The following is a 19,039-nucleotide window of genomic DNA, read 5'->3' on the forward strand; positions in this document are numbered from 1 at the left end:
CAAAACAAAACAAAACACATGAAAGTGGGCAGCATGGCAGCAAGTTTCATTCCTACAGGGAGTCCTTCTGCGGTAGTGTTTTTACATGCTCTTCCAGCCCCATTTATTTTTCTTTGCTGTTTTATGTTTAATGTTTTGTTTTCTTCTGAGGGGGGGGATGGAGGGAGGGAGAGGGAGAAGATAATAAGGTTGTAAGAATGGCAGGCAATTGCCTAATCTGTTGTAGTTTTCCTACCAATTTTAGAGTTGAGGCATCACTCCTGTATTTGAGGTTGATGGGTTTGGACTGGTCAAACAACCTGAAAATTGTGAAGCCATGTGCATACTCACTAACACGGTTCTAGGTGATACTTGGAAGTAGCCAGCCATCCCACTGTCCAGACTGTACCAAGATTGCCTGTTGAGAAATGCTGAGTACATGCAAGTACACAGGGTTTTTCAGTGAGGGAAGAGTTTAGAGCTCCACAGTGATTTGAAAGACATGACTGAATATTAAATAAATAAATAAATAATCCAGCACTTCATTGTGTATGGATTATCCTTCAATTAAAAAAAGAAATGCAAACCAGCCTCTGGTCGTTCACACCTATAATCCCAGCTATTTAGGAGGCTGAGGTCTGAGGATCGAGGTTCAAAGTAAGCTCAGGCATGAAAATCCCTGAGACCCTTATCTCCAGTTAACCACTAGAAAACTGGAAGTGGCACTGTGGTTCAACCTGATAGAGCACTAGCCTTGAGCACAAAAGCTCAGAGAATAGTACCCAGGCCCAGAGTTCAAGCCCCAATGGAAAAAAGAAGAAGAAAAGGAAGGAAGGAAGGAAGGAAGGAAGAAAGGAAGGAAGGAAGGAAGGAAAGAAGGAATCAGAAAAGTACTGTTTTTCATTGAGATGGAGATACCCTTATTCTGTGTGAAATGAGAAAGCAATTTGGTTTAATCCTATCTGAGGTGTTCAAAGGGTTGGCAAACTACAGCCCATGGTCCAATCTGTTTTTATAAACCATGTTATTTTAGGACAGACTAGAGTTTGTTGTCTATGTATTGTCTGTGATGCTGTTGGCGCTATGTGTTAGATTGCCTGGGGGGGGGTTCAACAAAAACAGTCCACACTGAGTGGCTGAAAACACTGTAATCTACCATCTCGCAGTTCCCAGCTTGGCTGGAGGTTCAGGATCAGGGTAATGGCAGCAATCAGGTTGTCTTTGAGTCTGTTCCTGGCTTTTCCTGATTTCAGACTTGCAGCGACATGGCTCTGCTCTTCACATAACTCTGTGTGTGTGTGTGTGTGTGCGTGCGTGTGTGTGTGTGTGTGTGTGTGTGTGTGTGTGTGTGTCCCCACATGTCCCTTTGATATATCAGATTCAAGGGCCATACTTCTCCAATATGATTTCATCATAACCAGCCATATCTGCAAGGGAGAAAAAAGAAAGAAAGGAAGGAAGGGAAAGAAAAAAGGAGGGAGGGATTATGAGCTATAGAATTTTCTTCTTTTTTTTCCCCAGTCCTGGGCTTGAGCTCAGGGCCTGAGCACTGTCCTTGGACTTTCTCAAGGCTAGAGCTCTACCACTTGAGCCTCAGCACCACTTCCAGCTTTTTTCTAAGTATGTGGTACCAAGAAATCGAACCTGGGATTTCGTACATGCTCACAAGCACACTACCACTAGGCCAAACTCCTAGCCTGAGCTATAGAATTTTCTATCCCATTTATTGGTTACAGAATTTTAACTGTAATTGTGTTTTAAATAACTCTTAGCATCGAGCTTTTGACATTATCATGCAACAGTTTCATAAGGTAAGTAGTCGGTAGTTGTCTTCATTTAGGAGAAAAGGAAATCAATCCTATTTATTTCCTACCCTCTTCCGGCTCAGTGCCACCCACTCCTTTCCTTTGTGATTTGCCATGGTTTACTGTGCTCTGCTACAAACCTTTCTAACCAGGCCATGGTTCCCCACTGATGGGAAGTGTTAAAGACAGACACCGAGGAAACAACAAATCTGCCTGTTTACCCACTTGGGTCCACAGATTCTTCCTGTCTTTATTTAGCTGCCTCTTGTAAGCTGGAGAGAAAAGGTTCTGGCTTTTATCTCCTCATTAAAAATAGATCCTTTTATGATGGGGGGTGGGGGAGAGATGGAGCAGCCATGAATCACTGTCTTCCGCCAGTGTGCTGCTGCATCAAGTCTGAGAAGTGGGGCCCCGAAGTGGACCCCAGCCACCCCCGTGACTCCCTGGTTTCTTCTTCTCGCAGGAAGTTGGACGCTTTCATCTATGACGCAGCAGTGTTGAACTACAAGGCCGGGAGGGATGAAGGCTGCAAGCTGGTAACCATCGGAAGCGGGTACATCTTTGCCACCACAGGCTATGGCATTGCCCTCCAGAAAGGCTCCCCATGGAAGAGGCAGATCGACCTGGCTCTGCTCCAGTTTGTGGGGGATGGTAAGACTCCAGGCTCCCCTACCTCTGGGGCAGTCTTGAGACCTCTCCTTTCGTGTTCTAATTGGCTTTGCAGACTTTTATGCAACAAATTTGTTCAGCCAAACTCTCTAAGTGCCTATCACATGCCATCCAATTCCTGCATTCGCTTAAAATGGAAACCGACCCTAGACAGCTAAATTTAAAGCAGCAAATTACATTAAGGATACAGAGTAATCTCTTGCCATGGATTTAGGAAAGAGTTGAACAAATAGATGTAGAGAGAAGCAGGAAGCGGGGAAGTGTTTGGTATCAGAACCCCGGGAGTCCTCTGTCTACAGAGGTGATTCTCAGTGAGGACAGTATGTCCTCCCTTCACCTAGGGGCTGCAATTGGCAACATCTGGAGATGTTTTCAGGGCAGTCACACCAGGAGGTTGCTTATACTTACATCCAGTAACCAGAAGATAGGGATGGAGAATGTTAGCAAACATCCCGTAATACCCAGGCAGCCCCAGTAGCTCAGCACAGAACTGCTTAAACTCCACACGCTAGGAGTGCTGACAGAGCATGCTCCCTGTGGAGCTTTATGTAACCAGGGTCTCTGTGTTAGTTTTCCACTGTCACGATAATCCACCTGAGATGGCCATCTTACAAGCTCCGGCTTTCAGAGGTCTCAGCTCACGGTCCCCTGGCCTGGTTGGTTTTAGGCCTGTGGAAGAAGTAGGTGTCAGAGGAGAAAGCTACTCAACTTATAGAAGAAAAGAGATAGAGAGAAGGGGCTGGGGCTGGCATACCCCTGTTCAGGGCCACCTCCTCCAGTAGAGTGAGGCCTGGCCTCATGAAGTCCTCTTCCCATAGCCCACTGAGTTACCAACCTTTAAGCAGATTTCTGTGGTCAGAACCCCACGAGACAATCATCTCCCAAGGGCCCCGCTTTCACACCCTGCTTCCTTGGCGACCAAGCCTTCCGGTGACGTGCTTCTGGGGGACATGATGTGAACACAGTGCCATTGAAGTCCCTCCCTCCATTCTCTCAGGTCAGAATTTCAAATTGCTTGTTACATTTTTGGATCAGACTCTTGTGAGCCACCAAGAGGTAGAGCCGTATACGAAACATGGCAACCCCTGTTGCCTCGCCCGTGAAGGAATGAGAGGCCATCTCTAGCAAAGGGAAAGTGGGCAGAAACACTATAGCTCCTTCCCCGCTTCTCCCCCTCACTATCTACCATGCGGTTTCCATGTACATGGCAGCCCAACAGGCATTTCCTTCTGGACTTTTCAAGTCCTGCCCTGTGAGGCAGGAAAAGAAAAGGAAAGTCGACAGAGAACAGAATAGCAAGAGGAATTTGCAGAAATAGGGAAGAAGCCACAGTCAAGAAAGAGTGAATGACAGAGGCATGGCTGAAGTGACAGGGCACAAGCACAAAACCCCGAGTTCAATCCCCAGCGCGGCTGTGCTGCTTGTCTCGAATTGAGTCAGGAAAACCAATCACCACAGTTAAATGGGATCCTGAAGTAGGCCAAGGTTAGAGCATAGAATTGGTGTGAACTGGGCTGGGAGTTTGGCCTAGTGGTAGAGTGCTTGCCTAGCATGCACCAAGACCCGGGTTCGATTCCTCGGTACCACATACATAGAACAAAGCCAGAAGTGGTGCTGAGGCTCAAGTGGTGGAGCTCTAGCCTTGAGAAAGTCCAAGGACAGGGACCAGGCCCTGAGCTCAAGCCCAGGACTGGCAAAAAAAAAATGGTGTGAACTTGAGTGTGTGGTTTTCTTGATGCTTTTTCTCCTCTCTTGATTCCTAGAATCAACCCCACCCCCACCCCAATTCCCACAGAGTGCCGTCAGACACACTGAATGTGTTTTATGTGGAACTCTCAAATCCGACTATCTATCTGATTTTTGGAATTCCCTCTTGGGCATTTGTACGGTCGTCAGATCACTGGTCAGGTTCTCTGCCAGGCAGTGGTGGTTTGTGGCCGCATTGGCCAGCAGCCGCTGTGGAGACATGGCAATGTGCCTGCCATGTGCTCTTGTGAGGGCAGGGGCAGGGGAGAAGCTCTGCTCAGGCTGGCATAGGTTTGTTGGGTCGACTGTACCACCTCCTCCCCGTCGTTCTGATAAGGCTGGCGGGCACTAGTTACGTGGGGGAGGTCTCTCCTGGCCTACGGAAGTAGAAAAGAACACCAGACTTCACATGTACACGCCAAGGCTCTGACGTGTCTGTCTGCTGACATCCTCCTGTCTGGAGCAAGTCCTACAGTCAAGACCAAGGCTGAGCCTGGACGGAAATCAGGAGTTTTAAGACAAGAAGTATGGGCAGAGGAAAGGCACTGAAGATGTGGGATCAATCATTCCTCAGTGGGGGTGAACTGTACAACAAATAGGAGTCGTGGTTTAGACGCGAAGGAGAGTGGCGAAGGATGGAGTGGATAAATACATGGGTGCGTGGATGCCTCATGGCAGGATGTGTTTTACTTGACGGGAAGCTTTTAAATGTGGTGAGTATCTGTCAGATGATCTGGGTTCTACTCTAGCCCCGTCCACCAGAGCTGTCTCTCCCCAGTGTTCATTATGAAACAGCTGACGTATTAAGGGGAGAGGGGAGAGCCAGCACCACGCAGCCACATGTAGTCTTTAATTTACTCCTCTGACCAGCTTTGTAGAATTAACAAAGCTCGTTCCCGTTCTATGGAGGCGCTGAGGCTGGGGCTTGCCTGTCTGCTTCACCAGAAATGTTTCTCCTTTGGGGACCTTGTTTTGGAAGCGGGTCAGATTAGGTGAACGTTCTGTTTTGTTTATGTTTTTTTTCTAAGATGTCTCTAGAGATGGTTAATTAGACCCTTGAGATTTGTTAGCCTTTTAGGAAGGAGTAATTTAGTGTGGATCTGAGCCAAATCTGACAATTTCCCTTCCACAAATCCTCCTATGGAAGGGATGATCTTCCTTACCTTTAGTTTACTCATTTGCAAATGGGTGTGGGCAAAATGACTCGATAGGCCTGGGAGATTGAGCGGGAGGCGGCATGCCAAGAGCTTAGCATAGCATGGAGCTTGCAGTGTTGAAATGGTTCCATGAATAGCCTGTCACCTCCATCATGGATTACCCACCATCATCACCACTACCATCACCATCACCATCATCACCACCATCACAACCGTCATCATCACCATTACCGTCACCATCACCAGCATCATCACAATCTCTAGCTCCATGGCCCTTGTCATCACTATCATGATCATTTCCATCATCACCACACTAACGACCGTCTCTCCCATCCCCCCCTTTCTCCTCTCCTCCACCCTCCTCCTCTCCTTGACATCCTTGTCCAGGCTCAGCTCTTCCACACAGCAGTGAATGTGGTGTTATCCTGGCGAGAATATAATGGACTTGTCTCATGGAAAGCAGCACTTGTAGTGCAGAATGGAAGCCCTGTTCTTCGCCCCGTGTCATGGGTGCTTACTTACAGAGCGCTAGGTTCTCGTGGACATTTTCCGTGCTGGCTCCTTGCTCTCCTGGTTCTGCTGTTAGGGCCGGGGAATGTGTCTTCTTGCCTCTGTTTTTTTGAGGCCATCTGGAAGCAGAGACATGGTTGAGAACATGACGTTGCTCCAGGGGGCGTCTTAAGATAATCTTCCCGGAAAGCCGTGTCCAATTCTGAATGTCTCTCTAGGAGTAAATACATGAATTAACACAGCTGCATAAATATTTCACTTATCTTATGCAGCTTCAGCAGGATTAATTATGCTCTAAAATTAGACCTGTAAAGAGCACAGAGCCAAGCAGTACCTAATTATTATTCATCCTTTCGAATGGAGTGTTTATCTCTTGTTATAGAGTAGCTTCAGTGGACGATTAAGAGTCTAATGAGTGTCAAAAGTGTTAAAAAATTTTTTTCTAATGAGCTGTGTAAATATAACCTTTCACTGGAGTGTTTGCTGACTGGGGAACTTCTTGCATGAAGCCTGCCAGGCTTTCCTTTTGGAAGGAGGGTTACTAATCAACACTAAGAGATAGCGGGTAGGAAAGAGAATCATCAAACACCATGATGTTTTTAAAGTGGGAAGTGAATGTTCAGAATAAGTCACTTAAAAACGTGTAGTGAAGCCAGGCGAGATGGCTCACACCTATAATTCTAGCTACTCAGGAGGCTGCGATCTGAGGATCAGGATTCAAAGCCAGCCCGGGCATAAAAGGACCTGAGACTCTTAGCTCCAATTAACCTCTAGAAAATGGAAAGGGAGACTTGGCTCAAAGGTAGGGCAGTAGCCTGGGGCTGAGGAGCTCAGGAACAACACCCAGGCCTAGGGGTAGGGCAATAGCCTTGAGCTGAAGAGCTCACCCAGCCAAGTTCAAGCCCCATGACCCACAAAAAAAAAATGTATAGTGAGATTTAGAGAAAGAATGCAATGGGCCAGAGTTCATGGAAGCCACAGTGACAGACCACAAGCATCACCACCAGTCACACTCTGTCGAGTCCCTGATGCCTCCCTGGCACCTGAAGATGAGAACACAGACGGGGCCAATGAGGACCGACATTTTTGGCTGTGAGGTAGAGTTTGAACGGGATGGTCTAGGCCCTAGCTAGCTTGTGGAGCTGTGGCTTTTATTAGAATTCTGGGAGAATCCTAGTAAAAGAAAGAGGCAGAAAGAAACTCATAGAGGTCTTCCTGTTGTCCAGAGCCCAGCCAAGAGACAGCAACGGGAGTAAGACTGTGGAGTTGTATTATTTGGGGGGGAGGGGATGAGACTGAGGAGATGGAATCAAATTGTTTGCTAAACTCCTCTTCTGAGGTCCAGCATCGAGCTAGCCAAGTTACATCACCTGTGGCCTCCTCAGAGGTTTTCATACGACGTTCCTGAGTCAATCTTCTTACCTCCGATTTGCCAAAGTTGGAAACAGAGGCTTGTTTGGGTTGAATGAGTCACCCTGCAGCTCTGAGGGACCCTAACATCCATCCTTGCTCTCCTGACTCCTTACCGCCTCCCCTTTTCCTCACCCTCACCACCTCATGTTGAGCCTTGACCCTGCAAGATCTTTTGAGACAAGATCTTACTAACTTTGACCAGGCTGGCTTTGAACTTGCTGTCTTCCAGTCTCCATACTGGAGTTGCTGATATTGCAGGCATGTGCCACCAAGCCTAGCTTTAGCGCCTGTGTTCTTCATAGGCTCTCAGGCAGTGCTGACAGTGTATGGCAGTGCATTGTATAGATAGTTATGGATATAAAAATCAAACCAGGCTCATCACACTCTAATCTCCATCATGCTTTTATTAAACCTCTCTGGTCACAGGGAAGCAGGTTGCCTTAGCTCTAGGTAGTATATTTTAGCATGGGGAAACATTCCATCTTCCTCTCCTTTATTTTGTGCTTTTTCTTTTCTTTTTCAGTTTTCATAGTTGTGGATTTAATGTTACACTCAGAAATGTGTTGCTTGTCCCTGGTGTCTACTCATTGAACAAATGAAACATTCATTCTTACATCCCTATATTATCAGAGCTATAAATTATTTGTGGCTATATTACATTGTACATACATCATAGTTAGATATGTAATGAATATATATGAAATACTGAAAGACAGCGCAGCTGTCTCATATTAGATTACTATTATTAGTACATTTTCTTAATATTATCAGTGTTAATTGACAATTATTATTCATGTTATTAATAGGGTGGCCTATCCATCTTGAGTTTTCCCAAGAATCTCCCAGTTTAACATGAGTTTTAACATGAGTTATACTTGAATAAATAATGATGGGTATCATATATGGAATAGTGGAAGGATTCCATATACATCCTTTACTGGATTTCTTCTGTCTCTTGGCCCACAATCATTTGAAAGCCTCATCTGTATTGTTAATCAATCAGAGGAGACTACCACCTTGCTCTATGTTAATAAGGAACCTTGCTGCAGCTGGCTTTAGAGTGCTGAGAAAACACGAAGCACGGGTAGTGCAGTGGAGGAGTGCTAGACAGAAGGGAACTGGAGGCCACACCCAGCCCCAGAGAGGATTCCAGTCATGGGGCTCATGGCTTCCTTCTTGACTGCTCTTCTGCTGAAGGAATGCAGGATGGCATGTGAAGAACAAGGGCTCCCTGCACCTGGCTGGAGTAGAGGGTTTGTGTGATTGCATGTGTTCTTTGTGTGGCTGATCAAGATTTTCATGGGTTATGGTGGACCCCCGCATGAGTCACTGAAATCCTCATCACTGCCTCTGTCCTTTTGAGGCCAATGTGTGGGTCTTGGGAGAGTTATGCGACACCCCTTCACCCAGATTGTGATCGCCGTATGGACCTCCACTGTGAAAACCAAACAGAGAAGGCTTTCGAAGGCTGGCTCAGACTAATGTGACAGGGTGTGGAGTCTGACCCATTCTTCAGCTCTTTCATGAAGACTCTCTGGGAGCTGGCACTCTTCCTCTCCAAACTGTGAGATCTCTTGTCCATCCTTGTGCATTTAGTAATGCCACTGAACACAAGGATAGGATTAAGACTGTCTACAGTTTCCTGGTAATGGGGCCATAGGCAGATTAACTTCCCAGAGTTCTAGTTTCTTCATCTTTAAGCCAGAATTGCCTAAAGTTTAAATGTGAAAACAAACACCAAGGAACTAGCTCCATCAGAAGACCAAGGATGAAATCGGTAAAGGGAGATTAGAAAATCCTTGAGAGAAAGGAAAACAGAAACACCACATAGTAAAACCTGTGGGATATAGCAAAAGCAGTTCTAAGAAGAAAATTCATAGCACAAAAATCTGCATTTAAAAAGTAGATTGAGCTAGGCACTGCGGGCTCATGCCTATAATCCTAGTTGCTCAAGAGGTTGAGATCTGAGGATCATGGTTTGAAGTCACCCTGGGCAGGAGAGTCCAGCGCCAAAAATCTGAAAGTAGATCACTTGGGATAGGACCCAGAGTTTGGCCTAGTGGTAGAGTGCATGCCTAGCATGCACAAAGACCCCGTGTTTGATTCCGCGGTAGCACGTACATAGAAAAAAGCCAGAAATGGTGCTGTGGCTCAAGTGGTAGAGTTCTAGCCTTGAGAAAATACAAGGACAGTGCTCAGGCCCTAAGTTCAAGACCCAGGACTGACAAAAAAAAACAAAATAAAATAAATTTTAAGAAAAGCTCGGGGATAGTCTAAGTCCCTTAGTTCAAGCCCTAGGGTCAGTACCAAAAAAAAAAAGGCAGAATGATTTCAAAAAAATCTAGCCTCATACTTCGTATTCAATGCCTGCTATTTTTTGGCTTCTCCATGTCTCCTCGTTCGCCAAAGTGCATTGCATGCTAAGTCCATGGGGGATAATATTATTCACACCCTCTCTTGTTGTCCTTCTCTTCCCTCAAAACTCCAAGCTCAGCTCAGCTTACAGCAAGCACTGAAGTTAAAGTCGCCCATGAATAAATACACAGATGTGTGATCAACAGTACTGGATGACTCTCATAAGGGCTTAGCTCATCTCTTGAGTGTTTTCTCTGATGTAGATGTGGGTTTTTTTTTCAAGGATGACGACTGCAGAAAGAGAGATGCAAGCAGATGCCTCCATTGTCTACTTCTATGTACAGTAATAGTCAAACATCCCTGACTTACTGAATCTTTTCAACACATTCTTCTGGGATGGCTTTAATCAGCAAAATGGTGGATTTCTTGTTTTAGAATCAGAATGGCCCACATATGGCCATCAAGTCTTGTAACAGGGAATCTAAACCCCAGGAGTGGAATGTGACCTGACAAGAGTGGCAATGGTGAGGCTAAAACCCAGATTTCCTGCCCACCCCTCCAGACCAACTGTGTTCTGTTAGACAGATGCAAGGAAAATAAACTCAAGTTAAATTTCTATTCTATAGCAGGAGCAAAGAGCAGGAAGACATTGAAACATGCCAGTGAAAAGTGCTCTCTCCCTCCTCCACCCTGCACAATAGAGGCAAGACAGACACCTGGACCCAGAGCACTTGTCTGGCTTGTCTCGGACCAGGTCTCACGAAGGGACAATAGGAAGGACCCAAGATGTCCTGAAGTGTTCACATGCAGTGGCTTATGTCTTATTTTTATTTCCATCTTCATTGTTTCATAAACCGGTCCTGTGCAGATCATTTCCTTTGGATTCCACGCAAACATGCCCCCAAACTCCCACCCCTGGGCCCTGCACTGAGGAACCCTGAATAAGCTGTACTACTCCAGCATCCATTTCCGTCCTATGTCACTGCCGTGTAGTTCTGTTCTCTGCGACGCCATTAATACCATTAGCATGAATATAAGACCCGGCAGTCCTGATCACAGAGAGGCATGCCGGCAGTCTCATTTCACTTTAGCCAGACCTTCTGCCAAACACTCCTCCATGTGACGCATTCCCGCTGTTCCTGAAGGTTTAAACACTTTAAATACTTGAAGGCTCCCCTCATAATTTCTCTGCAGGATACAAGCCTATCAATGGAGACTTGTTTCCAGGTCCCCCCACTTTCAGTAGAATTCATGGCCCTTCCACTCCCACAAAGTGAAGGCTGGGGTTCTGAGGTGTAGGATTCACCCTCTCTAATCAACATCCTGGGAAACAGTGACAGTCAAGTGTACCTGTAGGGTCTAATGCTGAAATATGTGGTTTATTCTGGTGAGCTGTGATCAAAGGAGTAAATAAGAGAAAACATTTTTCTTAGGATTAGGAAATACCAATGGCCAAGTTGAGCCAATGCTTCCTTTAAAAAAAAAGTTTCATTGAATGCAGATACATCCATTCCTTCAGGTATTATCTATAGTTGTCTTCACACAACTGCAGTAACAGAAGCAGTGTGCCCTGCAAAACCACACGTTGTTTATTCTCTGGATGTTTACAGAAAAGTTGGGTGAAGCCTGGTTTGGATTGTCTGGAAAATGCTAAGGGAAGAGCAGACTGGAAACTGCAGGTCAACCAGTTCTCCAAAGGGAAGGGAGGAGGTAAAGATAAGAAAAAGAAGAATGGGGGGACAGACAGGAGGAGTAGAGGAAAAGGAGAGAGGGAAAAACAACTAAAAGAAGAAAGCAAGGAGACAATTATAGAGGACAAAGAAGGAAAAAAGGAAGCGCATCGAGAAAGAGAGAGAGAAAGAAATGAAAAGGAAGGGTATGTGAGGAAAGAGATGGGAGAGAGAGAGAGAGAGAGAGAGAGAGAGAGAGAGAGAGAGAGAGAGAGAGAGAGAGAGAGAGAGAGAGAGAAAGTTTTAGCCTGGGCATTTATAGGGCTAGTGGATTTGTTCAGAGTGATCCACTGTATTACAGATAAAGATTAAGGCAACTCAGAGTCGCCTTCCACTCAAGGTGAAGACCCCAGGTCCATTTGCTCCTGCCCAGGAGATGTCAATTACATCCCTATGGCTTCCCAGACACTTCTTCCTGTGTCCTCAGCTGACTCGCGGTATCTTACAGCAATTCAAAGCCTGCCTAGCCCATTTAAAGGGATGACAAAGGCGCAGGGATGGAGTAGGCTTGGGGAAAGGGCAGGTTTCGAGCCTCTGGTACATAACCCGGGATCTCTGCCTGAGCCATTGTGCACTATTGCATCTCCCTGCGCTGTATAGACCTCACAAACATCTCATCATATGGCAAGAGCCAAGCTGTGATTTACAAAAACCGATCCGTCAGACATCAGACTTAGTGTTTCCCTTATACAATGGATCAACATTGGCCATAGAGACTGAAGGTGAGAGGGAAAATGCCCTGTGTTTGTTTCACCACCACCAAGGAGAGCCATCCGTGCTACAGGCTCCAGCACCATGAGAATAAACATGGCTTGAAGTTTGCGATCATTCAACCCAGGTGGCTTGGGGAAAACCCAAGGCCCAGAAGCTAGAAGAGATGAGAAGCAACTAAACAAGGCCAGACTGTAATGAAGAGATGTGGGATGTGGGGCCCAGATGCAGGCATGCAGAGCTGGCTCTCGGGTCCATAAACAACCTGCTTGGTTGTTGGAATCATTTGCTCCCCACGGAGCTCCTCAGAGCTGCACAATCCCCAGCATTTCAGAAAGTTATTGTTATTTGCTAAACATGTTTTAATCAAATGGAGACTTCAGAGGCTACTCGGTAAATCACAGACTCTCTAATCACATTAGCAAGGACTGGGCACCATCAACAAAACCCTTCGATTTATTCACTCATTCATTCATTCATTCATTCATTCATTCTCCTTTGTAGTTATTCAAGACAGAACAAATTAAGGGCATGTTCAAAAGTCAGAATTTACTCCAGCTTTGTTCTTACTTACAAAGATGCTTTGAACATTGTGTGTGTGTGTGTGAGTGTGTGTGTGTGTGTGTGTGTGTGTGTGTGTGTGTGTGTGTGTGTGTGTGTGTGATGGAATGCCTGGGGAAGACTGTTGAAAATACAGATGCCTAATTCTCTAGCCTTAGGAAGTTTCTTTTGTTTTGTTTTTTGCCTTCTCTCTGGGTAATTCTACCATACAATAAGATTTCAAAACCACTCATTAGAATAGCAGGACTTGGCATTGAGAGACATCTGACTGGCCAGCGCTGGATTCATAGGTTCATAACCACAGACACCGCCCCTCTCCCCGTGGTGCAATCTGTTTGCCTGCTCTGTGTTGTATTCATCCTCTCCTCCCTCAGTTTACCCAGAGACCCTGGTGAGTGAGGAATCCCACTCACTCTGAGCATATTTACCCATCCAGCAACTGGAGATAGGAGGAACACAGTAGAACGAGGAAACGGTATGAATAGAAGAAGTACACTTTGATGCAAAGCGTCTTTATCCAGAGAGGATCGAAATAGACATGAAATTCTCTCTGACTTCCAAAGATCCCGCTTTCATTTGTTGAGTCTAATAACAGTGTTAAACAAAAATAAAAGAGGCTGCACATTTCAAGCCAAGACAGAACCCGGCTTCAATTGATTAAATTGGATCTAGAACCAGATGTGGGCACCATGACATCTCCTCCACCTCTTTCTCTCCCTCCCCACCACCCCCTACACACGTAGCTGTGTCCTCATTAGCAGTGTGGCTAATGAGGGTGACCAAGTCTGGTTTTTCCATATCCAGTTTGGCATTGCTCCTGGTTTGCATGGATGGCTTTGTTTTCAGACAGGTCTGGTTGATACACAAAAGCAGCAGTGTGTGATGCGACTAAGTCATTTTGACCTTCCCATGACCTAAAAACAATGTCCAAGGCCAGCTCTATATTCAGAAAGGCCATGTTTTCAGAGAAGAACTGTGTCCGTTCTAAGCATAGATTAGCAATAAAGGGTTTAACTGCTTCTTCATTGGCCTGTGACCAGATGGTACCATAAAAATTAGGCTTGTTTATCTGCCTCCTAATTTTAACTCGAGACATATTTGGAATAATAAGGGAATCGTACTTACTTAAGAAACAGATAAAACCCATAAATATCCTGAAGAGCCATTGACTGTCTCTCTGTGTAAAAGCTCTGAGAGTATATTTTTTTATCTGCGTTTAAGTTCCCAGAGAATTTCCCAGAAGGCCCGTGGTGATGGAAAGCCACAGTGTTTATTATCCATCTGTCAGACAGCAGAACCTGAACAAGGGTCAGCAGGGCCAAACCTGAGCCCGAGGAACAGCAAGTGGCTTAAACCAGGGAAAGTCAAATGTCAAGAGAACCATCAAAGGGGAAATAAGACATAATGAATGGCTTGCTGCTAAGTCAAACAGCGATGTTTCAGCCTTACACAAGATTTACGAGATGGATAAACAGTGGTCCCCAAATCCAACTCACTCATATTGTTCAAGCCCTTTCATTTAGAAAGGCAGCATAATAAATATGTAAGCAGTCAACACAACCTACTACCCAAACATAATTGTTTCTGATTGATAGTTGCCTCTGGATCCCTGCAACTTGAAGACGCATTGCTTTAAATAATTATTGGTTACATATTTACATATATATATAATTTATATATATTTCTACGGCTTTCTCTTTTCAGGTAGGTTGCTGTATTATTATTGCTTCCAATCATTTCAATTTTTGTACAAAATATTGTAGCATAGGTAAGCCAGAACCCATTATATTACTCTTCTAAGCTTAAACCTTTGGTTGTTTTGTTAGTATAATAATGTAAGGATACCATGCTCCTGGAACAAGCTATTTGCAACATACTCTTAGCTATAATATTTGAAGGATTAATGGTTATAAGCTCCTCTAAGAGTCTTCATACAGTGCCATATTAATAGCCAGAAGGTTTGTTCCCACCTAAAACACTACTTTGAATAAGGAACCAATGTAATACTTTTCACAAAAATCTAGTAGCATTGAGCATAACATTTTTCCCCGCTGTTGGAGAATATACACTTTGCTTTCAGGGTGGCCTTAGCTTGGGTTCCTTCCAATAATGGTGAAAATGGAAAATGTGAGTTGCCCATTCAGTCTACTTAGTGTCTGTGTATCCATCCATCCACCCATCCATCCACCCATCCATCCATGTACCATGTCTATCCATTGTCTTTTTATCTATTTTTGATCTTATGTATATCTATCGATCCCACTTATATACACACACACACATATATATATATATTTACCAATCTATGTATCCATCCATGTATCCATCCATCCATGTCTATATGTCATCCATTGATCCATTTATATATCTATCTACTTATCTCCCTAAATTCTAATGCACATTTGATATATGTTAATAGCTTATTAAAACTATGTTTGCAATAGTTCATGCTTTAAAAGTGATCCGTACAGCAGCACACAGTGGGAGTTGACAGCAAGGAATGGGATTCAAGCATGCATAAGAACGAATCTTTACTAGCTTTGTGACCTTGGCGAATCCATACTTCTTTTTTGCTTGTATGGGCTTTGAACGCAGGGTCTCATACGCTTCATAGGGTGATGCTCTACCACTTGACTCACTCCTCCAGCCAGGCCTTTTTGTTTTTGCTAGTTAATTGGAGATAAAGTCTAGAGGACTTTTCTGTCTGGCTTCAAATGATTGTCCTCTAGATCTCAGCCTCCAGCACCAGCCACCAGTGCCCACTTTGTCACTAAGAGAGAATTATTGTCAATCAAATTAGAAATACTCAAGTACAGATGAAAACAATTAAAGATCTCCTTACATCGAGATTTATTTTCATCCATATATATATGTATATATATATATTTAAATATCATGATATTTCATTTCTTTTATCACCAAATTCCTTCAGATGACGGCCACTCCGCCAGTCCTTTCTTTGCGGGGCTCTGTTTTGTGAGAGCCAGATGCGTGGTCACACGCTCTGTGCCAAGAACAGCTGCCTTTGTGCCACCAAGACAGAGCACTGGTGACAGAAACCACACCGTCACAGAGCCGAGCCCATTTACTAATTGGCACTTTGCAAGGGAAAAGGTTTCTGACCTCTGGTTTTAAATGATAAAAGTAAAGCAAACCCTTTTGAAATAATTCCAACAATATTGGAGGGTTTAAGCAAACAGAGCTCATACCTCTTTATCCTTGAAGGCTTTTTCTCTCTTTGTAAAGACATCTCGCATTTTCAAAAGAGAATAAAAAAACGTGTTTTTATCCTCTCTTGGAAAGTCTCTTTCCTTCTACTTTATTATCCCCTCTTAGCTCCCCCAAAAAAGGATACCTTGCGCTCTGCTGAGACAGGCACTGACTCTTTCTTCCTTTTCTGTCTTCGGTGAGCTTCGACGTGCATTCATTATATCACACACACCAGGGCCATGTTAATTTTGTATACCCTGGTAACTACCTCTAGCATTAATATGCAGAATATGACCCCAGATGCCCTGCTCCCGGGTTTCTGGTCAGCCAATATTCCTCTCCAAAGTTACTTCCATTGTCATCCAACACCATGTCTGTACAATGGCTCTCCTTCTCTTGCTCATCAAACAAACAGTGGAATCATAAAGTATATTTAGCTGTGTCCTTTTTGACATTCCTATGTATTACTGCATGCTGCACTTTTCATTGCTGTGTGATATACCATTGTGCAAACATGCTATCTGCACTTATTCATCTCGCCACTACGGGAACTTTTTTTTTTTTGCCAGTCTTGGGGCTTGAACTTAGGGCCTGGGCACTGTCCTTGGACTCTCCCAAGGCTAGAGCTCTGCCACATGAGCCACAGCACCAGTTCTGGCTTTTTCTGTGTATGTGGTACCTAGGAATGGAACCCAGGGCTTCTTGCATGCTAGGCAGGCACTCCACCACTAGGTTATACTCCTGGCCCCCAAAATGTATTCTTTTCATTGGTTGTAGGGCTTGAACTCTCAGCCTGGATGCTGCCCCTGAGCTGTTCAGCTTAAGGCTACTGTTCCACCACTTGAGCCACAGTGCCACTTCCTGATTTGTTTTGGAGCTAGGGTCTCAGTGCCTTTGATTGCTGACCTCAAACCCATGATTGTCCTAGCTCGGCTTCCCCAGAAGCTGGTATTCTAGATATGCACTGCCACACCCAGCTTTTCATTTACGTTGAAAATTCTTGTACTTATTTGTTATTGTTGTTGACCTAAGCACTTACTTGCTTGGAAACTTACCTAGAGGTGAAGTTGATGGATAACAGAGGTACCTAGCATTAGTACCCAAACTCCAACTAATTTCAAGATGCTGGTGGGAATATAAAGCTGTACCCTGCAGCTGTCCCCTTTCTACCTAGAGAAGACAGGTAAAGCCAGTGTGGTAGAGCATGGTGCTATGATCAGTCAGTAGAGGTCCAGATTCCTTTACAGCTTCGATATTGGCTTGACCTTAGATAGCCATTTAAGAGGATGGGGCCAGAGGATGGAGCTGGAGTCAGAGCCTAGGAATCACCCCCCCCCCTCTCTCTCATCCTGGGGCATGGCTCAAGGCCTCATGTCTGCCCTGTAAGCACTCTACCACCTGAGCCATTCCTCCAGCCGGAATCCAGTGATTTCTTTATCCCCCAGTTCTACCACTCATCTTCTGCCGGGGTCTCACCCCATCTGATGCTTCCGATGCAGAATGAAAGGCAGAGCCTCCATCAGCAGGAGCCAAGAGCTTGTCTAAGTCACTTAACTTCTCAAGCAGCGACTCCTTTATTCACACCACTCCCAGCACGCACCATAGAAAAACAGCGTAGTCTTCCTTCTGCTTTAGTTATGAATGGCTCAAAGAATCAATTGCTCTCCTTCTGTCTCTGTCTGTTCCCTCCTCTTCTCTCCTTCCCCTTTCCTCTCCTTCCCTCCTTCTCCCCTCCCCTCTCCCCTCCTCCCTTCCCCTCTTTTCTCCTCTCCTTTAGTCTCCTCTCCTCTCCAGTGCCAAATTGTCCAAAGATGTGATCCATTTTGCTCATGGATTTTATAGGCTCATGAGGTTTGTTTGTTTTTTGTCAACACTTCAATAAGAAAGGAATGAAAAGCAGTGAGGTCATTTTCTGCTGGGGGAAAGGAGATATTTCTTGGCACGGGCTATGGATTATTGCTATCTTTCCCTCCTCGAACATCTATAATCTTTTAAAACACTGGGACCCCTGTGTGAATATTAAAAAGTCCTCACACCTTGACAGGATGAGTCATAGGTTTTAGAGGACAACTGATAGAAAGTGTGCAGTGTCAAAAAAAAAAAAAGTTTCTGCAGGCCCAGGAGTTTGGCCTAGTGGTAGAGTGTTTGCCTAGCATGCACGAAGACCGGGGTTCAATTCCTTGGTACCACATACATAGAAAAAAAGCCAGAAATGGTGCTGTGGCTCAAATGGTACAGCTCTAGCCTTGAGAAAACCCAAGGACAGTGCTCAGGCCCCTGAGTTAAGGGCCCAGGATTGGCAAAAAAAAAAGAGTTCCTACAAATTCATTTATGCACCAAACATATATGCCTTTTAGGTGGTATCAGCTAAACGGTCTCTGTCTGGGTGAGGCCAGTTGGCCAAGTGGATTCCAGAAACATCTGCCATACCTGGGGTGTCTGTAGTTCCTGTGATTTCTCTAGTCTGGTCTCAGAGAATCATTTGTCTCCATACCACCCTCCAATGGAACGTGTTCAGCTGTGTACATTATTACATGTTGGTAGTCCTCAAATCCCTCTCTTCTTTCTCCTTTCTTTTCTCTAAGAGATCTAAACTGGGGACTTCCGTGTACCCAAAGCCCCAGCTATAAAACTGATGTGGCAGGTACCCAGGCATGTGCACCCACAGCTGTAGGCACTGCAGTGGTTCAGATCAGGCTCCATCCCCAGAGCAGAAAAGCCTCGTTTGCAAGGCGTTGGTTGAAGCTTTTATGCCAAAGACAGCTTGTCTCTGCCTCTAACTGGATACATTTTATCCTAGTCCTACTTTTATTTTAGTTTTGTGACTTCTCAGCATTATGCAGAAATGGAATATTCTGACATTTAAATAAGGAATTTTCCAAATTCAGTCTACTCGTGTCTAGAATCTGTACTATTCTCCATCTCTACCACCAGCAGACGTATTTCTGTCTCTTCAGCAAATAGTCCAGTGATGCTCTGAGATCATGGGAGCAAAGTTCCCTGGCCCCAAAATATTATTCCCACACTCACAGTCACGTCAGTTTTATGCTTCTCTTGTTAGCTCAATGAGTTGACTCTGGTTTTCAGTTTGAGCTAAATCCTTCTCTCCTAATTCTTCCTTCCTTCCTTCCTTCCCTCCTTCCTTCCTTCCTTCCTTCCTTCCTTCCTTCCTTCCTTCCTTCCTTCTTTCTTT

The 19,039-nt window shown here is 44.9% G+C and overlaps 1 protein-coding gene across 1 annotated transcript in view; it reads left to right on the plus strand.

Annotated features, from left to right (window-relative positions):
* Positions 1-19,039, plus strand: part of Grin2a (glutamate ionotropic receptor NMDA type subunit 2A) — a 254,883-nt gene that overhangs the window by 219,163 nt on the left and 16,681 nt on the right. The window contains exon 10 of the mRNA XM_090324808.1: positions 2,248-2,435. Coding sequence (XP_090180934.1) covers positions 2,248-2,435 — 188 coding nt within the window. The remainder of the gene's footprint in view (positions 1-2,247; positions 2,436-19,039) is intronic.

The sequence above is a fragment of the Megascapheus bottae genome, chromosome 36, assembly GCF_031878675.1.
Source record: "Megascapheus bottae isolate mThoBot1 chromosome 36, mThoBot2.hap1, whole genome shotgun sequence".
Classification (NCBI taxonomy): Eukaryota; Metazoa; Chordata; class Mammalia; order Rodentia; family Geomyidae; genus Megascapheus; species Megascapheus bottae.